Source organism: Salvelinus alpinus, chromosome 13, assembly GCF_045679555.1.
Source record: "Salvelinus alpinus chromosome 13, SLU_Salpinus.1, whole genome shotgun sequence".
Taxonomy (NCBI): domain Eukaryota; kingdom Metazoa; phylum Chordata; class Actinopteri; order Salmoniformes; family Salmonidae; genus Salvelinus; species Salvelinus alpinus.
The window spans coordinates 7,409,792-7,428,457 of record NC_092098.1 but is presented as its reverse complement, the minus strand read 5'-3'; the positions used below and the strand labels follow the sequence as shown (position 1 = coordinate 7,428,457).

At 44.9% G+C, this 18,666-nt stretch overlaps 1 protein-coding gene across 1 annotated transcript; it reads left to right on the top strand.

Moving 5' to 3' along the window:
- The first annotated feature begins 17,610 nt into the window (after positions 1-17,610).
- On the top strand, positions 17,611-18,666 carry LOC139536891 (NADH dehydrogenase [ubiquinone] 1 alpha subcomplex subunit 2-like). Its single transcript, XM_071337595.1, has 3 exons — positions 17,611-17,768; positions 18,251-18,357; positions 18,473-18,666. Exons 1-3 carry the CDS (start codon positions 17,665-17,667, stop codon positions 18,562-18,564), a joined length of 303 nt encoding a protein of 100 aa, XP_071193696.1. The 5' UTR covers positions 17,611-17,664; the 3' UTR covers positions 18,565-18,666.

Genomic DNA, 18,666 nt, shown 5'->3' with positions numbered 1-18,666 from the left:
TAATTTATTGGATGTTACTTTTTTTTATTATATATTTTCTTACCTTTATTTTACCGATAAGTTGACTGAGAGCACATTCTCATTTACAGCAACGACCTGCGGTATAGTTATAGGGAAGAGGAGGGGGGATGAATGAGCCAATTGGAAGCTGAGGATGGTTAGATTGCCATGACGGTATGAGGGCCAGATTGGGAAGTTAGCCAGGACCCCAGGGTTAACACCCCTACTCTTACAATAAGCACCATGGGATCTTTAATGACCACAGAGTATCAAGACACCCGTTTAACATCCCATTCGAAAGATGGCACCCTACACAGGGCAATATCCACAATTACTGTCCTGGGGCATTGGGATATTGTATTTTAGACCAGAGAAAATAGTGTCTCCTACTGGCCCTCCAACACCACTTCCAGCAGTATCTGGTCCAGCAGACCAGGACCGACCCTGCTTAGTTAATAGAGACATTCGTGTAAAAGCTGTAAAACATTGTGCTCCAATTCTCATTGATGGTTACATTAACAAAAATAAAGATAACAAGTAATCAAAACTATACACAATCTAGTATTCCACAAAATACTAACAGGATTTCTAGCAAACAATATATTGCAAGATGTTCAGATTTTCAAAATGTTCCAAAATATGCAAGAGGGGAGAACATTAATACTTAGGCCTCTTCGGTTTCTCCCTGAAATAAAAATTAGTCAAATGAATATAGAGCAGTGTGAATTTAATGTACATTTATCAACATAATTGACAATGTGCCTTTTATGTTTAAACAATAAGGCATGAGAATCCGGGAATTCTTGTGTGAATAACTCCTGACAAAGGGCTGTTCTTAGGCCCGACACGAAGCCAAGGGCCGGGATAACAGAGCTTAGGAGGGTGTTATTCACGAAAAATCCCGGGTTCGAGGGCCTTATTGCTTTTATAAATGCTTTGCCAACACATTAAAAACAGATTAACGACATGTTTTCATTCATTCTAAATCGTCCCTTTCCCAAGCCATGGATGCAGAGGGGAATTTGGACTTGTGGTTTTGACTTCATTCTCTGTACAGGCTAATGATTATGACGGCAATTCTGATTTCACCATAAATTAATATGTTGTGCCACTGGTCTGAGACGATTGAAGTTCAATATGGAGCCTAGATATAGTCACATGGACAGCCACATGACATTTAGCAACACTGATTGGACTAAATTGTTTTATGGTATCTTAACGTTTGTTTTCAGTGTATTGAACTAAGCATATATAGCCTTGTTGATTTGATGATGTTTAAATGTTTAAGTGTAAATGGTGCTGGAATAGCGGAGGCAGGGCTCCTGTAGTCTTTGTGCTGCCTTGCTGTAACTCCATGGTTCTAAATCAGTCGTTGTTTATTTAGTAAACTGTCGAAAACATGAACGTGCTTGACCATGCTGCAGGTCATAACGGTTTGTTACATGCAATATCTGCTTTGTGGACTTCACAGGACAAATGTTGCTCTCCGGTTTTGTGATGAAACAAACGTATGTGTAGTTTAATTTATTGCGCCACTGTGTGAGTGTTGTCACGGCCTTATTATATTTCACGTTGGCGTATGAACGAATGGGTTATAGAGAAAATATCACAACATGTTTTTAATTTACTTTTTTTGTACTTTTTATTGATATCCAAATTGGTACAGTAGTTGCAGTCTTGTCCCATCGCTGCAACTCTGGACTCGGAAGAGGCGAAGGTTGAGAGGCATGCGTCCTCCGAAACACGATCTTGACACACTGCTCGCTTAACCCGGAAGCCAGCCACACTGCTTCTTGACAATATAATATAACCCGGACGCACCATGTGTCAGAGGAAACACCATACAGCTGGCAACTGAAGTCAGCGTGCATGCGCCCAGCTGCCACAAGGAGTTGCTAGAGTGCAATGGGACAAGGAAATCCCAGCTGGCCAAACCCTCCCCTAGCCAAGACAATGCTGGGCCAATTGTATGCCACCTCATGGGGCTCCCGGCCGCAGCGACACTCGGTAGGCCTCGCAATATTGCTTTTTTACTGGCTTGGCCTGGTCAGTGATTTTACTACTACTGTCCATGTGGACTATGTTTTTACACATTTTTGTTATTTTATCTTTATTTAACTAGGCAAGTCAGTTTAGAACCTCTTCTTATTTTCAATGACGGCTTAGGAACAGTGGGTTAACTACCTTGTTCGGGGCAGAACAACAGATTTTTACCTTGTCTGCTCTGGGATTCGATCTTGCAACCTTTCAGTTACTAGTCCAACGCTCTAACCACTAGGCTACCTGCCGCCCTGTGGTCTATGTGCGTGCTAAGGTGCAACAGCGCATGTATTTTCTCCGCAGGCTGAGGTCTTTCGGGGCAAGCTCAGAGATACTGGCCTTCTGTTCCACTATCCAGTGTGTTCTGCAGTACTGCATCACTGCTTGGTACTATCCAGAGTGGTTTGCAGTACTGCATCACTGCTTGGTACTATCCAGAGTGGTTTGCAGTACTGCATCACTGCTTGGTACTATCCAGAGTGTTCTGCAGTACTGCATCACTGCTTGGTACTATCCAGAGTGTTCTGCGGTACTGCATCACTGCTTGGTACTATCCAGAGTGTTCTGCAGTACTGCATCACTGCTTGGTACTATCCAGAGTGTTCTGCAGTACTGCATCACTGCTTGGTACTATCCAGAGTGTTCTGCAGAACTGCATCACTGCTTGGTACTATCCAGAGTGTTCTGCAGTACTGCATCACTGCTTGGTAGTATCCAGAGTGGTTTGCAGTACTGCATCACTGCTTGGTAGTATCCAGAGTGGTTTGCAGTACTGCATCACTGCTTGGTACAAGTGTCACGCTACATATTTTTCTCCTACTTTCTGAGTGTGAGCAGAAAGTAGGTCACCACTGTACAGCACATTGAGCAGCTCTGACAGTCTCTCAGCTAACACCGCCATCTTCGCATCATCGTACGGTCTTTCTGTCTGCTCTCAGTCACGTACACTAACTGTAGGATGAAAAACAGACTGAATGAAATGTACTTACCCATCTGCCTCAGTTAAGAACAAATTCTTACAATGACGGCCTACCAAAAGGCAAAAGGCCTCCTGCGGGGACAGGGGCTGAGATTTAAAAAAAAACAATTATGAATAAAAATATATGACAAAACACACATCACGACAAGAGAGACAACACAACACTACATAAAGAGAGACCTAACACAACACAACATAACAACAACACAACATGGCAGCAGCACAACATGGTAGCAGCACAAAACATGGTACAAACATTATTGGGCACAGACAACAGCACAAAGGGCAAGAAGGTAGAGACAACAATACATCACGCAAAGCAGCCACAACTGTCAGTAAGAGTGACCATGATTTAGATAAAACTGTCCAGAGATTGAGATAAAACTGTCCAGTTTGAGTGTTTGTTGCAGCTCGTTCCAGTCACTAGCTACAGCAAACTGAAAAGACGAGCAACCCAGGGATGTGTGTGCTTTGGGGACTGGCAGAACAGGTGTTGTACGTGGAGGATGAGGGCTGCAGTAGATCCTCTTCTCGATGATCTGTGAGGGACAAAGCATATGATTAATAAGTCACAACCTCATTATACCCTACCCGACAACACTGTCACAACCCTGTTAACGGAGCAATTGAATGATCCAATCACAGCACTGATCTTCTTCCACTGCCTATCCAGCTTTGCCTTCTCATAGTTCTCCTTGAAGCCGCGAGTCTTCCTCCCCTCAGACATCTTGATGCCATACTGGAAAGTAGCCATGAGAAGACAAACAGTTTGTCAGCAATAAAAATGTAATTACTTGGCCTGATTAAAAGCATTTCGTAGAAATGCAAAGGAATCCAAATATGTTGATATTATTATGTATGCTGTAAATTCAGTCCGTTTCTTGAAGAGTCATTATGTGATAGATGTGTGCGGTGTTAAAAGTGCAGAGCTGAGAGACAGTTTACTGAACATAGCTCAATACGAAAGACAACATTAGCACTGGCTGTGGATATGGGATGTTCTTTTGAAGTAGCGAAGAAAAGTGCACAGCAGCTTTCATAAAATACTTCTAAAGCAAATGCAGTTGAGAAGAAAAGCGTTGCCAAGAAAACTGAGGCAACCGGTAAACCATGTTACCGTTGCGTGGGGAAAAATGCCAGATGAGTGCCACTACAAAGATTTTGAGTGTCTGGAGTGCAAGAAGAAAGGACACATAGCCAGGGCATGCCGCTTGCGTCAAGTGGGAAACAATGACGCGAATCAAGCCAAATGGATCAAGCACCTGGATGCTACTGGGGGAGAGGCCTACTTCCTGTGACTGAAGGAAGACGAGAGGAGCAACGATGATCAGCACCAGGGCAACGCACAACAGCGAGAGAGAGGACAAGAACGTCACTGCAACAGAGACGAGCATTGCGTCACACTCAAGCGAACAGAGTGATGATCATTACATGTACATCTCAAATGAGAGCGAGGCATCTGATAAAGGGACCGTTTTCACCACTGACTTTGAGTTGGGTGATGTAAAAGGAACTGAACTGTTTACATTAGATACAGGTAAAGACATTACTAAACCGTACTATGTGTATGTAAGGGTAGATGAACTGTTTACATTAGATACAGGTAAAGACATTACTAAACCGTACTATGTGTATGTAAGGGTAGATGAACTGTTTACATTAGATATAGGTAAAGACATTACTAAACCGTACTATGTGTATGTAAGGGTAGATGAACTGTTTACATTAGATACAGGTAAAGACATTACTAAACCGTACTATGTGTATGTAAGGGTAGATGATGTGAGACTCAAAATGGAAGTTGATACAGGTGCAGCAGTTTCTGTGATATCAGAGTACAACCACAGGTTCAAAAAGGCGAAATTGATCCCTGTCAAGTGTGTGTTAAAAACATACAGTAAACAGTCAATAGTTCTAAGAGAGGAACTCTCAGTCATGGTCACGTGTAATGGGAGCATTAAAATGTTTGACTTGCTGGTGGTGAAAGTAAATAGTCCCGCCCTGTTGTGTAGAGACTGGATCAGTCAATTGAAGCTAGACTGGTCACATGTACACAGAGTAACAGCTGTAGAGACCGTAGAGGGTTTGTGTGAAAAATATTCCTCTGTGTTTAAGCCAGAGCTGGGAATGCTAAAAGGTATCACAGCTTAGATACATGTAACTAAGGGGGCTGTACCTAAGTTCTGCAAGCCTCGCCCAGTGCCGTATGCACTTAGAGAAGCTGTTGAAAAACAGCTAGTCAAATTGGAGTCCAAAGGGGTCCTTAAAGCAGTTAACTACAGTGAATGGTTTGCTCCAATTGTGTTTATACCGAAAACAGACAATACAGTGAGAATATGTGGAGATTTCAAGGGAACTATCAATCTGTGGCTGGAAGTAGAGCAGTATCCATGACCAAAAACGCATGACTTGTTCACGAAGCTGGATTTGTCACAGGCATTCCAGCAAGTACAACTAGAGGAGAGCTCTAAGCACTATCTCACCGTTAATACGCATAAGGGGTTGTTTAAGGTCAACGGCCTTCCTGATGGTGTTGCCTGTGCGCCAGCTATTTTTCAGGAAATGATGGATCAGATCCTACATGGTATAGATGGGGTAATCTGTTATCTTGACGATATACTTATCACAGGGCGTGACATAGAAGAGCACTTGAGAAATCTTGAAGAAGTAAAAAGACTGAAAGTCTGCAATCTGAAGGTTAAAATAGAGAAATGTTCTTTCTTCCAGAACAGCCTAGCCTATTTAGGTCATGTGACAGATGCAGAGGGGATACACCCAATGACACAGAAAGCTGAAGCTATTGAGAAGGCTCCCATTTCTACAAACACTACTGAGCTCAGGTCTTTTCCTTCGTTACTTAACTATGATGGCAAATTCATTCCAAATCTGTCGACCATAGTTAAGCCTATAACTGCTCTACTACAGAAAGATGTAAAATGGGAATGGTCACAGAAAAGCCAAAGTTCTTTGGAGGAAGCTAAGAGACATCTACCTTCTAGCCAGGTGTTAGTTCACGACAACCCGGAGCTACCGCTCATACTAGACTGTGATGCTTCACCAGTAGGTTCTAGGTGCAGTGATTTCTCACAAAATGAAGGATGGTTCTGAGAAACCTATTGCATTTGCCTCTAGGATGCTTACAAAAAAAAAAAGGAACTATTCTCAGATAGAGATAGAAGCACTAGGACTGGTGTTTGGAGTTATGACATTTCATGAGTATCTGTATGGTTGGAAATGTACCTTGCTGACAGACCATCAGCCTCTTCTTAAGATTCTTGGTCCTAAGACAGGTGTCCCAACACTTGCAGCAGCTAGAATGCAACGATGGTCTTTGATTTCAGCAGCTCACACATATGAGATATAGTACAAACCATCAGAGCAGCATGGCAATGCAGATGCTTTGTCCAGACTCCCACTGAGTGATTGTAGGGGTCCTACACCAAATCCAGTGTATAGAGTGTCATTTATAGATGACTTGCCAGTCACTGCTAAGGATGTAGCACTTGAAACTGAGAAAGATCTGTTATTGAAAATGGTTAAGCAGTAGGTAATGTCAGGTTGGCCAAACCATGTTCCAGACAAAGTCTTTAAACCTTATGTCAAAAGAAAGTTTGAACTTACCATTGAGGATGACTCTATTCTTTGGGGTTACAGGGTGGTGATTCCACACAGCCTGCCAAGCAGACTATTGGCAGAACTACATGAGAGTCATTGGGGTATAGTTATGATGAAATCATTAGCTACAAGTCTTCTCTGGTGGCCTACACTTGATGAAAATATTGAAACTGATGTAAGTCTCTGTGACATATGCAAACAGCAGCGTAGCATGCCTGCAAAAGTGCCAGTACCTGGAAATGGGCTTCAAGTCCATGGGAGAGAATTCACTTAGACTTTGCAGAAGACCAAAGCGAATGTCTTTGGTTGTTATGGATGTTTATGCTAGATGGCCAGAAATTGTACACATGCAGAGTACTACTTGAGCTAAAAATGTTGAGGTACTCATAACTCTGTTTGCTTCCTATGGTCTGCCCCAGGAAGTAGTCACAGATAATGGCCCACAATTCATTTCCTGAACGGTATCAAGCATACCATGTCACCTGCATATCAGCCAGCTTCAAACTGGTTAGCTGAAAGGCGAGTGCAAAATCTTAAGAAGTAGCTAGCTAAGAAGAGAGCAGTAGGTGGTATGATGTTACAGCATTGTGTTGCTAACTTCCTATATGGCTACCACAACACACCACATACTAGTACACTCAAAACGCCAGCAGAGCTGTTCTTAAAGAGACAGGTTCGTACACGACTGTCACTGGTCAAACCACAGTACTCACAGAGGGAACAGACTGAGGGGTCACAAGTCAACAGTGACAAACCACAGAAGGTCAGATCCTTCTCTGTTGATCAAGAGCTCTTGGTAAATAATTACAGGGGAGGAGAAAAATGGTTGAATGGTGTGATAACTAAGGTTCTGGGTCCTGTCACATCCATGGTTAATGTTTAACTGTGTGAAAAGACATGTGAATAAGATGTTGAACATCAAGCCAATGAGACAAGGTGAAAAACATTGTCAAAGGTGAAATCAGAGAGAAAGGTTCTCAAATCTAGTTGAAGTTACATGTGAGGAGCTGTAGTGTTTGAGAGATAAGCAGCATGTTATTATGCACACCTGGTTAAAATGGTATGCACGTGATCGGTGCATGATATTGGAAATATGTATCTGATTGGATGCGCATAGTTTGGTATCGATCAATAATGACAAACCTCCTGACATTGACAACTTAGATGGAAAGCTACTGAGGATGGTAGCTGACTCTATAGCCAGTCCTATCTGTCATATTTTTAATCTGATTCTAGAGGAAAGTCTTTGTCCTCAGGCCTGGAGGGAAGCCAAAGTAATTCCGCTACCCAAGAGTGGTAATGCGGCCTTTACTGGTTCTAACAGCAGACCTATAAGCTTGCTGAAAGACATTGATAATAAGAAGATTGTAGGAGCTGTACTGTTAGAATTGAGTGCAGACTTTGATATTATTGACCATTACCTGTTGTTGAAAAAACGTATGTGTTATGGCTTTTCAACCTCTGCCATATCATGGATTCAGAGCTATCTATCTAATAGAACTCAAATGGTTTTCTTTAATGGAAGCTTCTCTAATGTCAAACATGTAAAGTGTGGTGTACAGCAGGGCAGCTCTCTAGGCCCTCTACTCTTTTCTATTTTTACCAACGACCTGCCACTGGCATTAAATAAAGCATGTGTACCCATGTATGTTGATAATTCAACCATAAAGCAATCAGCAACCACAGCTAATGAAGTCACTGAAACCCTTAACAAAGAGTTGCAGTCTGTTTTGGAATGGGTGGCAAGTAATAAACTGGTCCTGAACATCTCTAAAACTAAGAGCATTGTATTTGGTACAAATCATTCCTTAAGTTCTAGACCTCAGCTGAATCTGGTAATGAATGGTGTGGCTGTTGAACAAGTTGAGGGGACTAAATTATTTGGCGTTACTTTAGAATGTAAACTGTCATGGTCAAAACCTATAGATTCAATGGTTGTAAAGATGGAGAGAGGTCTGGCCGTAATAAAGAGATGCTCTGCTTTTTTGACACCACACTCCAAAAAGCAAGTTCTGCAGGATCTAATCTTGATTATTGTCCAGTCGTGTGGTCCAGTGCTACAAGGAAAGACCTAGTTAAGCTGCAGCTGGCCCAGAATAGAGCAGCACGTTTTGCTCTTCATTGTAATCAGAGGGCTGATCTAAATACTATGCATGCCAGTGTAACCGATGTGAAATGGCTAGCTAGTTAGCGGGGTGTGCGCTAATAGCGTTTCAGTCAGTGACGTCACTCGCTCTGAGACCTTGAAGTAGTTGTTCCCCTTGCTCTGCAAGGGCTGCGGCTTTTGTGGAGCGATGGGTAACGATGCTTCATGGGAGGCAGTTGTTGATGTGTGCAGAGGGTCCCTGGTTCGAGGCGAGGAGAGGGCCGGAAGCTACACCAGTACATTGATGCTGTTGACCCGGATCACTGGTTGCTGCGGAGAAGGGGGAGGTCAAAAGGGGGGTGAGTGTAACCGATGTGAAATGGCTAGCTAGTTAGCGCGGTGCGCGCTAATAGTGTTTCAATCGGTGACGTCACTCGCTCTGAGACCTTGAAGTAGTTGTTCCCCTTGCCCCGCAAGGGCCGTGGCTTTAGTGGAGCGATGGGTAACGATGCTTTGTGGGAAGCAGTTGTTGATGTGTGCAGAAGTTCCCTGGTGCGGGGCGAGGAGAGAGACGGAAGCTATACTGTTACACCAGTCTCTCTTGGCTAAGAGTTGAGGAGAGACTGACTGCATCACTTCTTTTTATAAGAAACATTAATGTGTTGAAAATCCCAAATTGTTTGCATAGTCAACTTACACACAGCTCTGAGACACACAATTATCCCACCAGACATGCCACCAGGGGACTTTTCACAGTCCCCAAATCCAGAATAAATTCAAGAAAGTGTACAGTATTATTTAGAGCCCTTATTGCATGGAACTTCCTTCCATCTCATATTGCTCAAATAAACAGCAAACCTGGTTTGAAAAAACAGATAAAGCAACACCTCACGGCACAATACCTCTCCCCTATTTGACCTAGATAGTTTGTGTGTATGCATTGATATGTAGGCTACGTGTGCCTTTAAAAAAAATTGGCAGGTCTCATTGGTTGTTGGCCAAGGTATTTTAGTGTGCTTCCTTTGAATGGCTGCAGATGGACTCAGCTTGGAACCGGCTATGTTGTATCCGCTGTCATGTTGGAAATAAACTTCTTTGTGATGTTATTGCTTTATACTGTTGAGTTTCTCTTTACAACAACTAAAAAGAACCCGCTTCCTTTAATGAGGGATGCAACACAGAGAGCAAGAGAGAGAACACTCAAATCAAACAGGTACACCAACTATGTCAAAATGACTACTGTAAAATATGACATGTACTGTGGGTGACAAGGATTAATTAGAGGACTCGCGTGGCTGGGTAGCACTCAGCATAGCTGTTGGACTTGCCAAAGAACTGGCAGGCATTGTCACCTTCTTCATCTTTGGGATTGGGTTGGTGGATCGCATCCAACTTAAAGGTGCATACACCGCCACTTACTGTACTAAAGTGTGAGGCCAGTCACGGCCTACCTACATTAAATTCTCTTCATTAGTCCTGTTCCTAAAAGGAAAAACTTGCACCACTAACCAACCCTACACCTAAACTCAGCAAAAAAAGAAATGTCCCTTTTTCAGGACCATGTCTTTCAAAGATAATTCGTAAAAATCCAAATAACCTCACAGATCTTCATTGTAAAGGGTTTTAACACTGTTTCCCATGCTTGTTCAATGAACCATAAACAATTAATGAACATGCACCTGTGGAACGGTTGTTAAGACACTAACAGCTTACAGACGGTAGGCAATTAAGGTCACAGTTATGAAAACTTAGGACACTAAAGAAGCCTTTCTACTGACTCTGAAAAACACCAAAAGAAAGATGCCCAGGGTCCCTGCTCATCTGTGTGAACGTGCCTTAGGAATGCTGCAAGGAGGCATGAGGACTGCAGATGTGGCCAGGGCAATAAATTGCAATGTCCGTACTGTGAGACGCCTAAGACAGCGCTACAGGGAGACAGGACGGACAGCTGATCGTCCTCGCAGTGGCAAACCACGTGTAACAACACCTGCACAGGATCGGTACATCTGAACATCACACCTATGGGACAGGTACAGGATGGCAACAACAACTGCCCGAGTTACACCAGGAACGCACAATCCCTCCATTAGTGCTCAGACTGTCCACAATAGGCTGAGAGAGGCTGGACCGAGGGCTTGTAGGCCTGTTGTAAGGCAGGTCCTCACCAGACATCACAGGCAACAACGTCGCCTATGGGCACAAACCCACCGTCGCTGGACCAGACAAGGCCGGCAAAAAATGCTCTTCATTGACGAGTTGTGGTTTTGTCTCACCAGGGGTGATGGTCAGATTCGCGTTTATCGTCGAAGGAATGAGCGTTACACCGAGGCCTGTACTCTGGAGCGGGATCGATTTGGAGGTGGAGGGTCCGTCATGGTCTGGGGAGTTGTGTCACAGCATCCTCGGACCGAGCTTGTTGTCATTGCAGGCAATCTCAACGCTGTGTGTTACAGGGAAGACATTCTCCTCCCTCATGTGATACCCTTCCTGCAGGTTCATCCTGACATGACCCTCCAGCATGTCAATGCCACCAGCCATCCTGCTTGTTCTGGGACCTGTTGGATCGGAGGGTGAGGGCTAGGGCCATTCCCTCCAGAAATGTCTGGGAACGTGCAGGTGCCTTGCTGGAAGAGTGGGGTAACATCTCACAGCAAGAACTGGCAAATCTGGTGCAGTCCATGAGGAGATGCACTGCAGTACTTAATGCAGCTGGTGGCCACACCAGATACTGACTGTTACTTTTAATTTTGACCCCCCTTTGTTCATGGACACATTATTCCATTTCTGTTAGTCATATGTCTGTGGAACTTGTTCAGTTTATGTCTCAGTTGTTGAATCTTATGTTCATACAAATATTTACACATGTAAGTTAACTCTTCTGCAGGAAAATCTCATACACCCAGGTACTTCTCTGCAGCTGCCACCTACACTCATTAAAACACACTACCCCATTCCACTACTTTGACCCTATCTGTTTCTGCACCATACCAACGGCATTGGAAGACGGGACACAATGCCTCAATACACACTATAACTCTTCTGAAGTCAAATCTTGTATACCCAAATATGTCTCTGCAGCTGCCACAACAATATATATTCTCTGTGATTTGCATTCCATTTCTGCGGTACACTTGATAACCATTGCTATGAACGCTAAGAAGCCAACCTTACAAAAGCATAACTCATTCATTGCCCTATCCCTCTGTGCTGGCACAAATCTACTACTCACTGGGATCCTCACAGGATTACTCACCCTTGACCCATCCTCCACTTTCTTCACTGACTCAGTATATGACACCCTCTTTCTGCCGTGGTCTGACTCTGGCCACTCTCGCACTGGACACTTCCGATCCCCAGCAACATGAGCACCCCTACAGTTGACACACACAACTTTATCCACCGAATCTACACCATTCTCTGTCCCATGCACACTTCCCACATCTTGGAATTTCCGTCCTACACACTGCTGCAACATGACCATAAATGTTGATCTATCAAAATAACTGATCTATCCTAACATGCTTTGTCTGGTACAGACGCGGACTCCAAAAGGACTGACAATGACTCCTCTGTTTCACCACGCTCCCCACCGGGTCGACTTCACATCAAATGGTGGGCGTCTCAAACACCAGGAATTTTCAACTTCAATTGCTCCACCTCCGCACTTAACGCTACCCCAGAAATCCCTGCTTTCAATGGTAACATTTTCCTATGACCAAAGCAAGAAACACAGGTCGCCTGCTCCCTCTGGTCAGAAGAAACACAAACATATCACAAAGTCCACTACAGGTTAGAGAAAGTGTTTTACCATAGTACCAGTAATAAAACTATTGTGGTTAGATTCTGTTATATAAAGACATTCTCACTGTAAAGGTTTTCTTCCTGGGGTGAAGGAGAGGACCAAAATGCAGCGTAGCCAGTGCTCAACATGTTTAATTATAAGAACAAGTGAACACTACAAACTTACAAAATAACAAACGTGCAAAACCGATACAGACCTATCTGGTGCAGAACACAAACACAGAGACAGGTAACAACCACCCACAACGAACACAGTGAAACAACCTACCTAAATATGACTCTTAATTAGAGGAACGCAAAACACCTGCCTCTAATTAAGAGCCATACCAGGCAACCCTAAACCAACATAGAAACACACAACATAGAATGCCCACCCAAAACTCACGCCCTGACCATCACACACATACAAAACAACAGAAAACAGGTCAGGAACGTGACAGAACCCCCCCCTCAAGGTGCGAACGCCGGGCGCACCAGCACAAAGTCCAGGGGAGGGTCTGGGTGGGCATCTGACCACGGTGGTGGCTCAGGCTCCGGACGCTGTCCCCACACCACCATAGTCACTCCCCGCTTCTGTATCCCCCTCCCAATGACCACCCTCCAACTAAAACCACCTAAATGAAGGGGCAGCACCGGGATAAGGGGCAGCACCGGGATAAGGGGCAGCACCGGGATAAGGGGCGGCAGGTCCTGGCTGAGGGACTCTGGCAGGTCCTGGCTGAGGGACTCTGGCAGGTCCTGGCTGAGGGACTCTGGCAGGTCCGGGCTGAGGGACTCTGGCAGGTCCGGGCTGAGGGACTCTGGCAGGTCCGGGCTGAGGGACTCTGGCAGGTCCGGGCGGAAGGCTCTGGCAGGTCCGGTCTGGCGGAAGGCTCTGGCTGATCCGGTCTGGCGGAAGGCTCTGGCTGATCCGGTCTGGCGGAAGGCTCTGGCTGATCCGGTCTGGCGGAAGGCTCTGGCTGATCCGGTCTGGCGGAAGGCTCTGGCTGATCCGGTCTGGCGGAAGGCTCTGGCTGATCCGGTCTGGCGGAAGGCTCTGGCTGATCCGGTCTGGCGGAAGGCTCTAGCGGCTCCTGTCTGGCGGACGGCTCTAGCGGCTCCTGTCTGGCGGACGGCTCTGTAGGCTCATGGCAGACGGGCGGCTTTGCAGGCTCATGGCAGACGGGCGGCTTTGCAGGCTCATGGCAGACGGACAGTTCAGACGGCGTAGGGCAGACGGGCAGTTCAGACGCCGCTGGGCAGACGGGCAGTTCAGGCGCCGCTGGGCAGACGGGCAGTTCAGGCGCCGCTGGGCAGACGGGCAGTTCAGGCGCCGCTGGGCAGACGGGCAGTTCAGGCGCCGCTGGGCAGACGGCAGACTCTGGCCGGCTGAGACGCACTGTAGGCCTGGTGCGTGGTACCGGAACTGGAGGTACCGGGCTAAGGACACGCACCTTCAGGCTAGTGCGGGGAACAACAACAGGGCACACTGGACTCTCGTGGCGCACTCTAGGCCTGGTGCGTGGTACCGGAACTGGAGGTACCGGGCTGAGGGCACGCACCTCAGGGCGAGTGCGGGGAGAAGGAACAGTGCGTACAGGGCTCTGGAGACGCACAGGAGGCTTGGTGCGTGGTGCTGGAACTGGAGGCACTGGGCTGGAGACACGCACCATAGGGAGAGTGCGTGGAGGAGGAACAGGGCTCTGGAGATGCACTGGAAGCCTGGTGCGTGGTGTAGGCACTGGTGGTACTGAGCTGGGGTGGGAAGGTGGCGCCGGATATACCGGACCGTGAAGGAGGACACGTGCTCTTGAGCACCGAGCCTCCCCAACCTTACCAGGTTGAATGGTCCCCGTAGCCCTGCCAGTGCGGCGAGGTGGAATAGCCCGCACTGGGCTATGCAGGCGAACCGGGGACACCACCTGTAAGGCTGGTGCCATGTACGCCGGCCCGAGGAGACGTACTGGAGACCAGATACGTTGGGCCGGCTTCATGGCACTCGGCTCGATGTCCAACCTAGCCCTCCCAGTGCGGCAAGGTGGAATAGCCCGCACTGGGCTAAGCACGCGTACTGGGGACACCGTGCGCTTTACCGCATAACACGGTGTCTGACCAGTACGACGCTCTCTCACTCCACGGCAAGCCCGGGGAGTTGGCTCAGGTATCCAACCCGGCTTCGCCACACTCCCCTTTAGCCCCCCCCCCCCCCCCCCCAAGAAATTTTTGGGTGAGCCTCTCGGGCTTCCAGCCTCTCTTACGTGCTGCCTCCTCAATCCACCGCTCCTGGGCTGTGGCTGCCTCCTTCACCTCCCGAGAGCGGCGATTCTCTCCAACCCTTCCCCAGGGTCCTTTTCCGTCCATGATCTCCCAAGACCATTCCTCCTGTGTCCAGTAGTCCTGTGTACTGGGCCGCTGCTGGTACCCGTTGCTACGCTGCTTGGTCCTGGTTTGGTGGGTGGTTCTGTAAAGGTTTTCTTCCTGGGGTGAAGGAGAGGACCAAAATGCAGCGTAGCCAGTGCTCAACATGTTTAATTATAAGAACAAGTGAACACTACAAACAACTTACAAAATAACAAACGTGCAAAACCGATACAGACCTATCTGGTGCAGAACACAAACACAGAGACAGGTAACAACCACCCACAACGAACACAGTGAAACAACCTACCTAAATATGACTCTTAATTAGAGGAACGCAAAACACCTGCCTCTAATTAAGAGCCATACCAGGCAACCCTAAACCAACATAGAAACACACAACATAGAATGCCCACCCAAAACTCACGCCCTGACCATCACACACATACAAAACAACAGAAAACAGGTCAGGAACGTGACACTCACAGAGAGGCGAATGCAGTTTCAGGTTTGGCTTTGCCTCAAATACTATCCGCTGGAGCCAAAATGACCCCTGTGAGTCTGTAACAATAATTCCACATTGGCAGGGCTGCTGAGGTAGTGAGGCTGCTCTGGGTGCCAGATCATACCATGCTGTAGCCTATTCATAGACCCTAGGTAACTATCTTCTGTCCGGGGGAGTTTTGTTAAGAGCCCAGAGGCTCGGTCTGAACATTAAAACGCATCGCTTGCGGTAGTTTTGTAAACACAAGTACCTTATCTTTCATATCAGCGATAAATTATTTTCCAAAATCAGAAGGATAAATTACTAGAACGTTTATAAGGTTAGGGTTCCCACATGGCCATATTTCCATGTGACAAGAGCATGGTGTAGTTAATTAGCTTGTTAATTGTTTACACATGTTGACTGCAGTGGCTGGCCAAAAATAACTCGTTTGAAAGTTGGATCATCTTATCCTTTGAGGCTTTAAAAGTGTTCTTAAACTATGATTTTGAACCTTCAAAGCAACTGTTTTGAGCCAGGAAATGTGAATCCAAATATAGGCAGTGAACATTGCATGAGTAATTCAACTCTTATACACAACGTGATTCAGGAACATTAGCTAACGTAAACTCACCCCATTCCGTACAAATGTGTGCAACCGCAACATTCAAACGAGGCTACAAAGAAAACTAATGGGACTGTAGCGACTGTGTTGACTTCAAAATCGGGGGTGTGAACTAGGTTTCTATTCAAGCGTTGATCGACATGGTAATGGCTCTATAGTATTGGAGAAAAGTTGAAGAAACGGACCCTCTGTTACATCGTGGCGTGTCATGTTGTAACGTACAGCACGCATAAAGCAACTATTTCTGTCTTACAATCTCTCTCCACCAGGTGTAGCACTTCTCTCATCCTTTAAAAACAAGAAATGGACAGTGACGGGGGTAAGGGGGGATACCTAGTAATTTTTTGCGTCATCATTGCATAAGATCATCATTCTCAAAGCCGCTGTTTACTTCTAAGATCACTTTAGCACCGCCCTAAAAACCCGATTCAAATTCGACACAAACCTTCGAATAGGTATGTAATCACACATTATATAAACTCTTTATAGTGTTTTATTTACATTTTAGAGGCGATAAGGTGATAAGTTGGACAGATCGAGTGAAAAAAAGCAATTTTCCCACACGACATCTCTCCTTCTCACTATCACGCATTAGTTTCACTTCCCCACCCGCCATTTTTAAAAAGACCCGACGGGGCTCATTGCCTGCTTGAATTACGCAGAAACGGGCAGTGTTTAGGTCATGTAATTGATTCTGTTGGAAAGGGGTGAAATTGTGCTTTACAGTGGTATTGACATTACAGTTGATCTGGAAGTATTACGTTTTTGGGGCGCTAAAATAAGGGCAATTGTACGGACCAAGGCGATGTACGAGTTTACGTTAGCTACTAATGCTAGTAGTAGGTCAGATGGTTAGCTAACCAGTGTAAAATTAAGTAAATACTACGTAAGTAATTTTTGGGGGTATCTGTACTTTACTTTACTATTTGTATTTTTTTTTACCTTTACTTTACTACATTCCTAAAGAAAAGTATGTACTTTTTACTCCATACATTTTCCTTGACACACAAAAGTACTCATAATTTTTTGAATGCCTAGCAAATATATATTTTTAATGGTTTGCTTAATATAAGTAATTTGAAATTATTTATACTTTTACTTTTAATACTTAAGTATATTTGAGCAATTACATGTACTTTAATTATTATTATTATTTTTTTTAAATGTGGGTGACTTTCTGCTTTACTTGAATAATTTTCTATTTATGTATCTTTACTTTTTCCACCACTGTAACGTTAGTTAACTAGCTATAAACAAGCGCCTAAACTAGCTAATGTATAACCACAGACAGAACAATGAGAACATATTTGGTATAACGTTAGCTCAAACAAATCCAAAATAAATGTAATGTAGCTTCTCTCTCGTTCTCCTCGTTCTCGTTTGGGCATTTTGAAATAAATTGGATCACACTCAAGTAACATATCAAGTTTGTGATCAACTGTTACATAATAGTTAGCATGTAGTTACATTTATAATCGCGGCTAGATTAATTTTGATGACCGAAATGACAATTGCTGCTCTGTGGCTTTGTGGCAATCTTCATCGATTGTTATTGGCTTGATGTTCTTCCTGGCCTGAATTTTACGTTCATCTTGAACGTGGAAAGTAATTGGTTCGAATTACAACACTTCTTTTAAGTGATTTGTTGTTGAGAGTGGGCGGGTTCAGGAATATTCACCCAAAGCAGAAAAACCATCATGGCCGCGGCCGTAGTACGAGGCATTGGCTCTAACCTTGCTAAAAACCTTCGAGAGATTCGTCTACATTTGTGTCAGACATCGCCTGCGAGTCAAGGAGCAAGGTAATTTCTCAAATGTGACGATAGTTATATGTTCACGGAATAGAAATGTGTTAACCAATATTAGCATTTTCACCATAGCTATGTTAGGTACTTCGCTAGCGGTCACCGCGAGACTCATATAACGTTAACTAGCACAAGCTACTGGACTGCCAGACAGGCGTTAACGTTACATATACACATAGTAGGTTAGCAAACAATTGCAATCAGCTCAACTGAAATAATTTTCAGATCACGCACCTATCTAGCTAAATACAGCTCTACAACATCCTTTTATATGATTTATTGTGATATTAATTCAACAGTATACATCTAAATGATACCGCTTTATCAGTCAGCTGCATTGCCCTTTCCCTTTACCAGTGAGATGGATTGTCTCTTGTTTAATAGCTAGCTATTTCACTACAATGGAATAGTATGTGGATAGTAACTAGTAATATGAAATGGTGAAATAACTATTTCACTGTTTATTCCATGTTCTTCAGGGATTTTGTGGAGCAGCACTATGTGGAACTGAAGAAGGCAAACCCCACATTTCCCATCCTCATCAGGGAGTGCTCGGGTGTTCAGCCTAAGCTTTGGGCAAGATATGGTGAGAGAATTGTTTCAGTAGCTAGGTGATTAACATGTTTCACTGTATGCCAATTCAACTGCAATGTTTATGGCCATGTGTTCATGTGGATCTTTCAAATGTACCTGTTTTGCAGATTTTGGTAAAGAGAGCAGTGTGGCCCTTGACCATATGAATGCTGACCAAGTGGCTAAAGCGTTGGAGACAGTTGTGAAATCAAAAGCATGACCAGTCCAGCTGCCCTGAAGACAGTGTTGATTTGGGAATTACATGTGTATCACATACATCTCTATTGCTGTTTTAATAAATCTGAGTACTGACTTGTGACAA

What these genes read in the sequence shown, in the direction of transcription:
- LOC139536891 (XM_071337595.1), top strand. Translation starts at nt 17,665, where the DNA reads ATGGCCGCGGCCGTAGTACGAGGCATTGGCTCTAACCTTGCTAAAAAC. An exon ending in CCTGCGAGTCAAGGAGCAAG is followed by an intron (nt 17,769 to 18,250) that starts GTAATTTCTCAA and finishes CATGTTCTTCAG; the next exon opens with GGATTTTGTGGAGCAGCACT. An exon ending in TAAGCTTTGGGCAAGATATG is followed by an intron (nt 18,358 to 18,472) that starts GTGAGAGAATTG and finishes CCTGTTTTGCAG; the next exon opens with ATTTTGGTAAAGAGAGCAGT.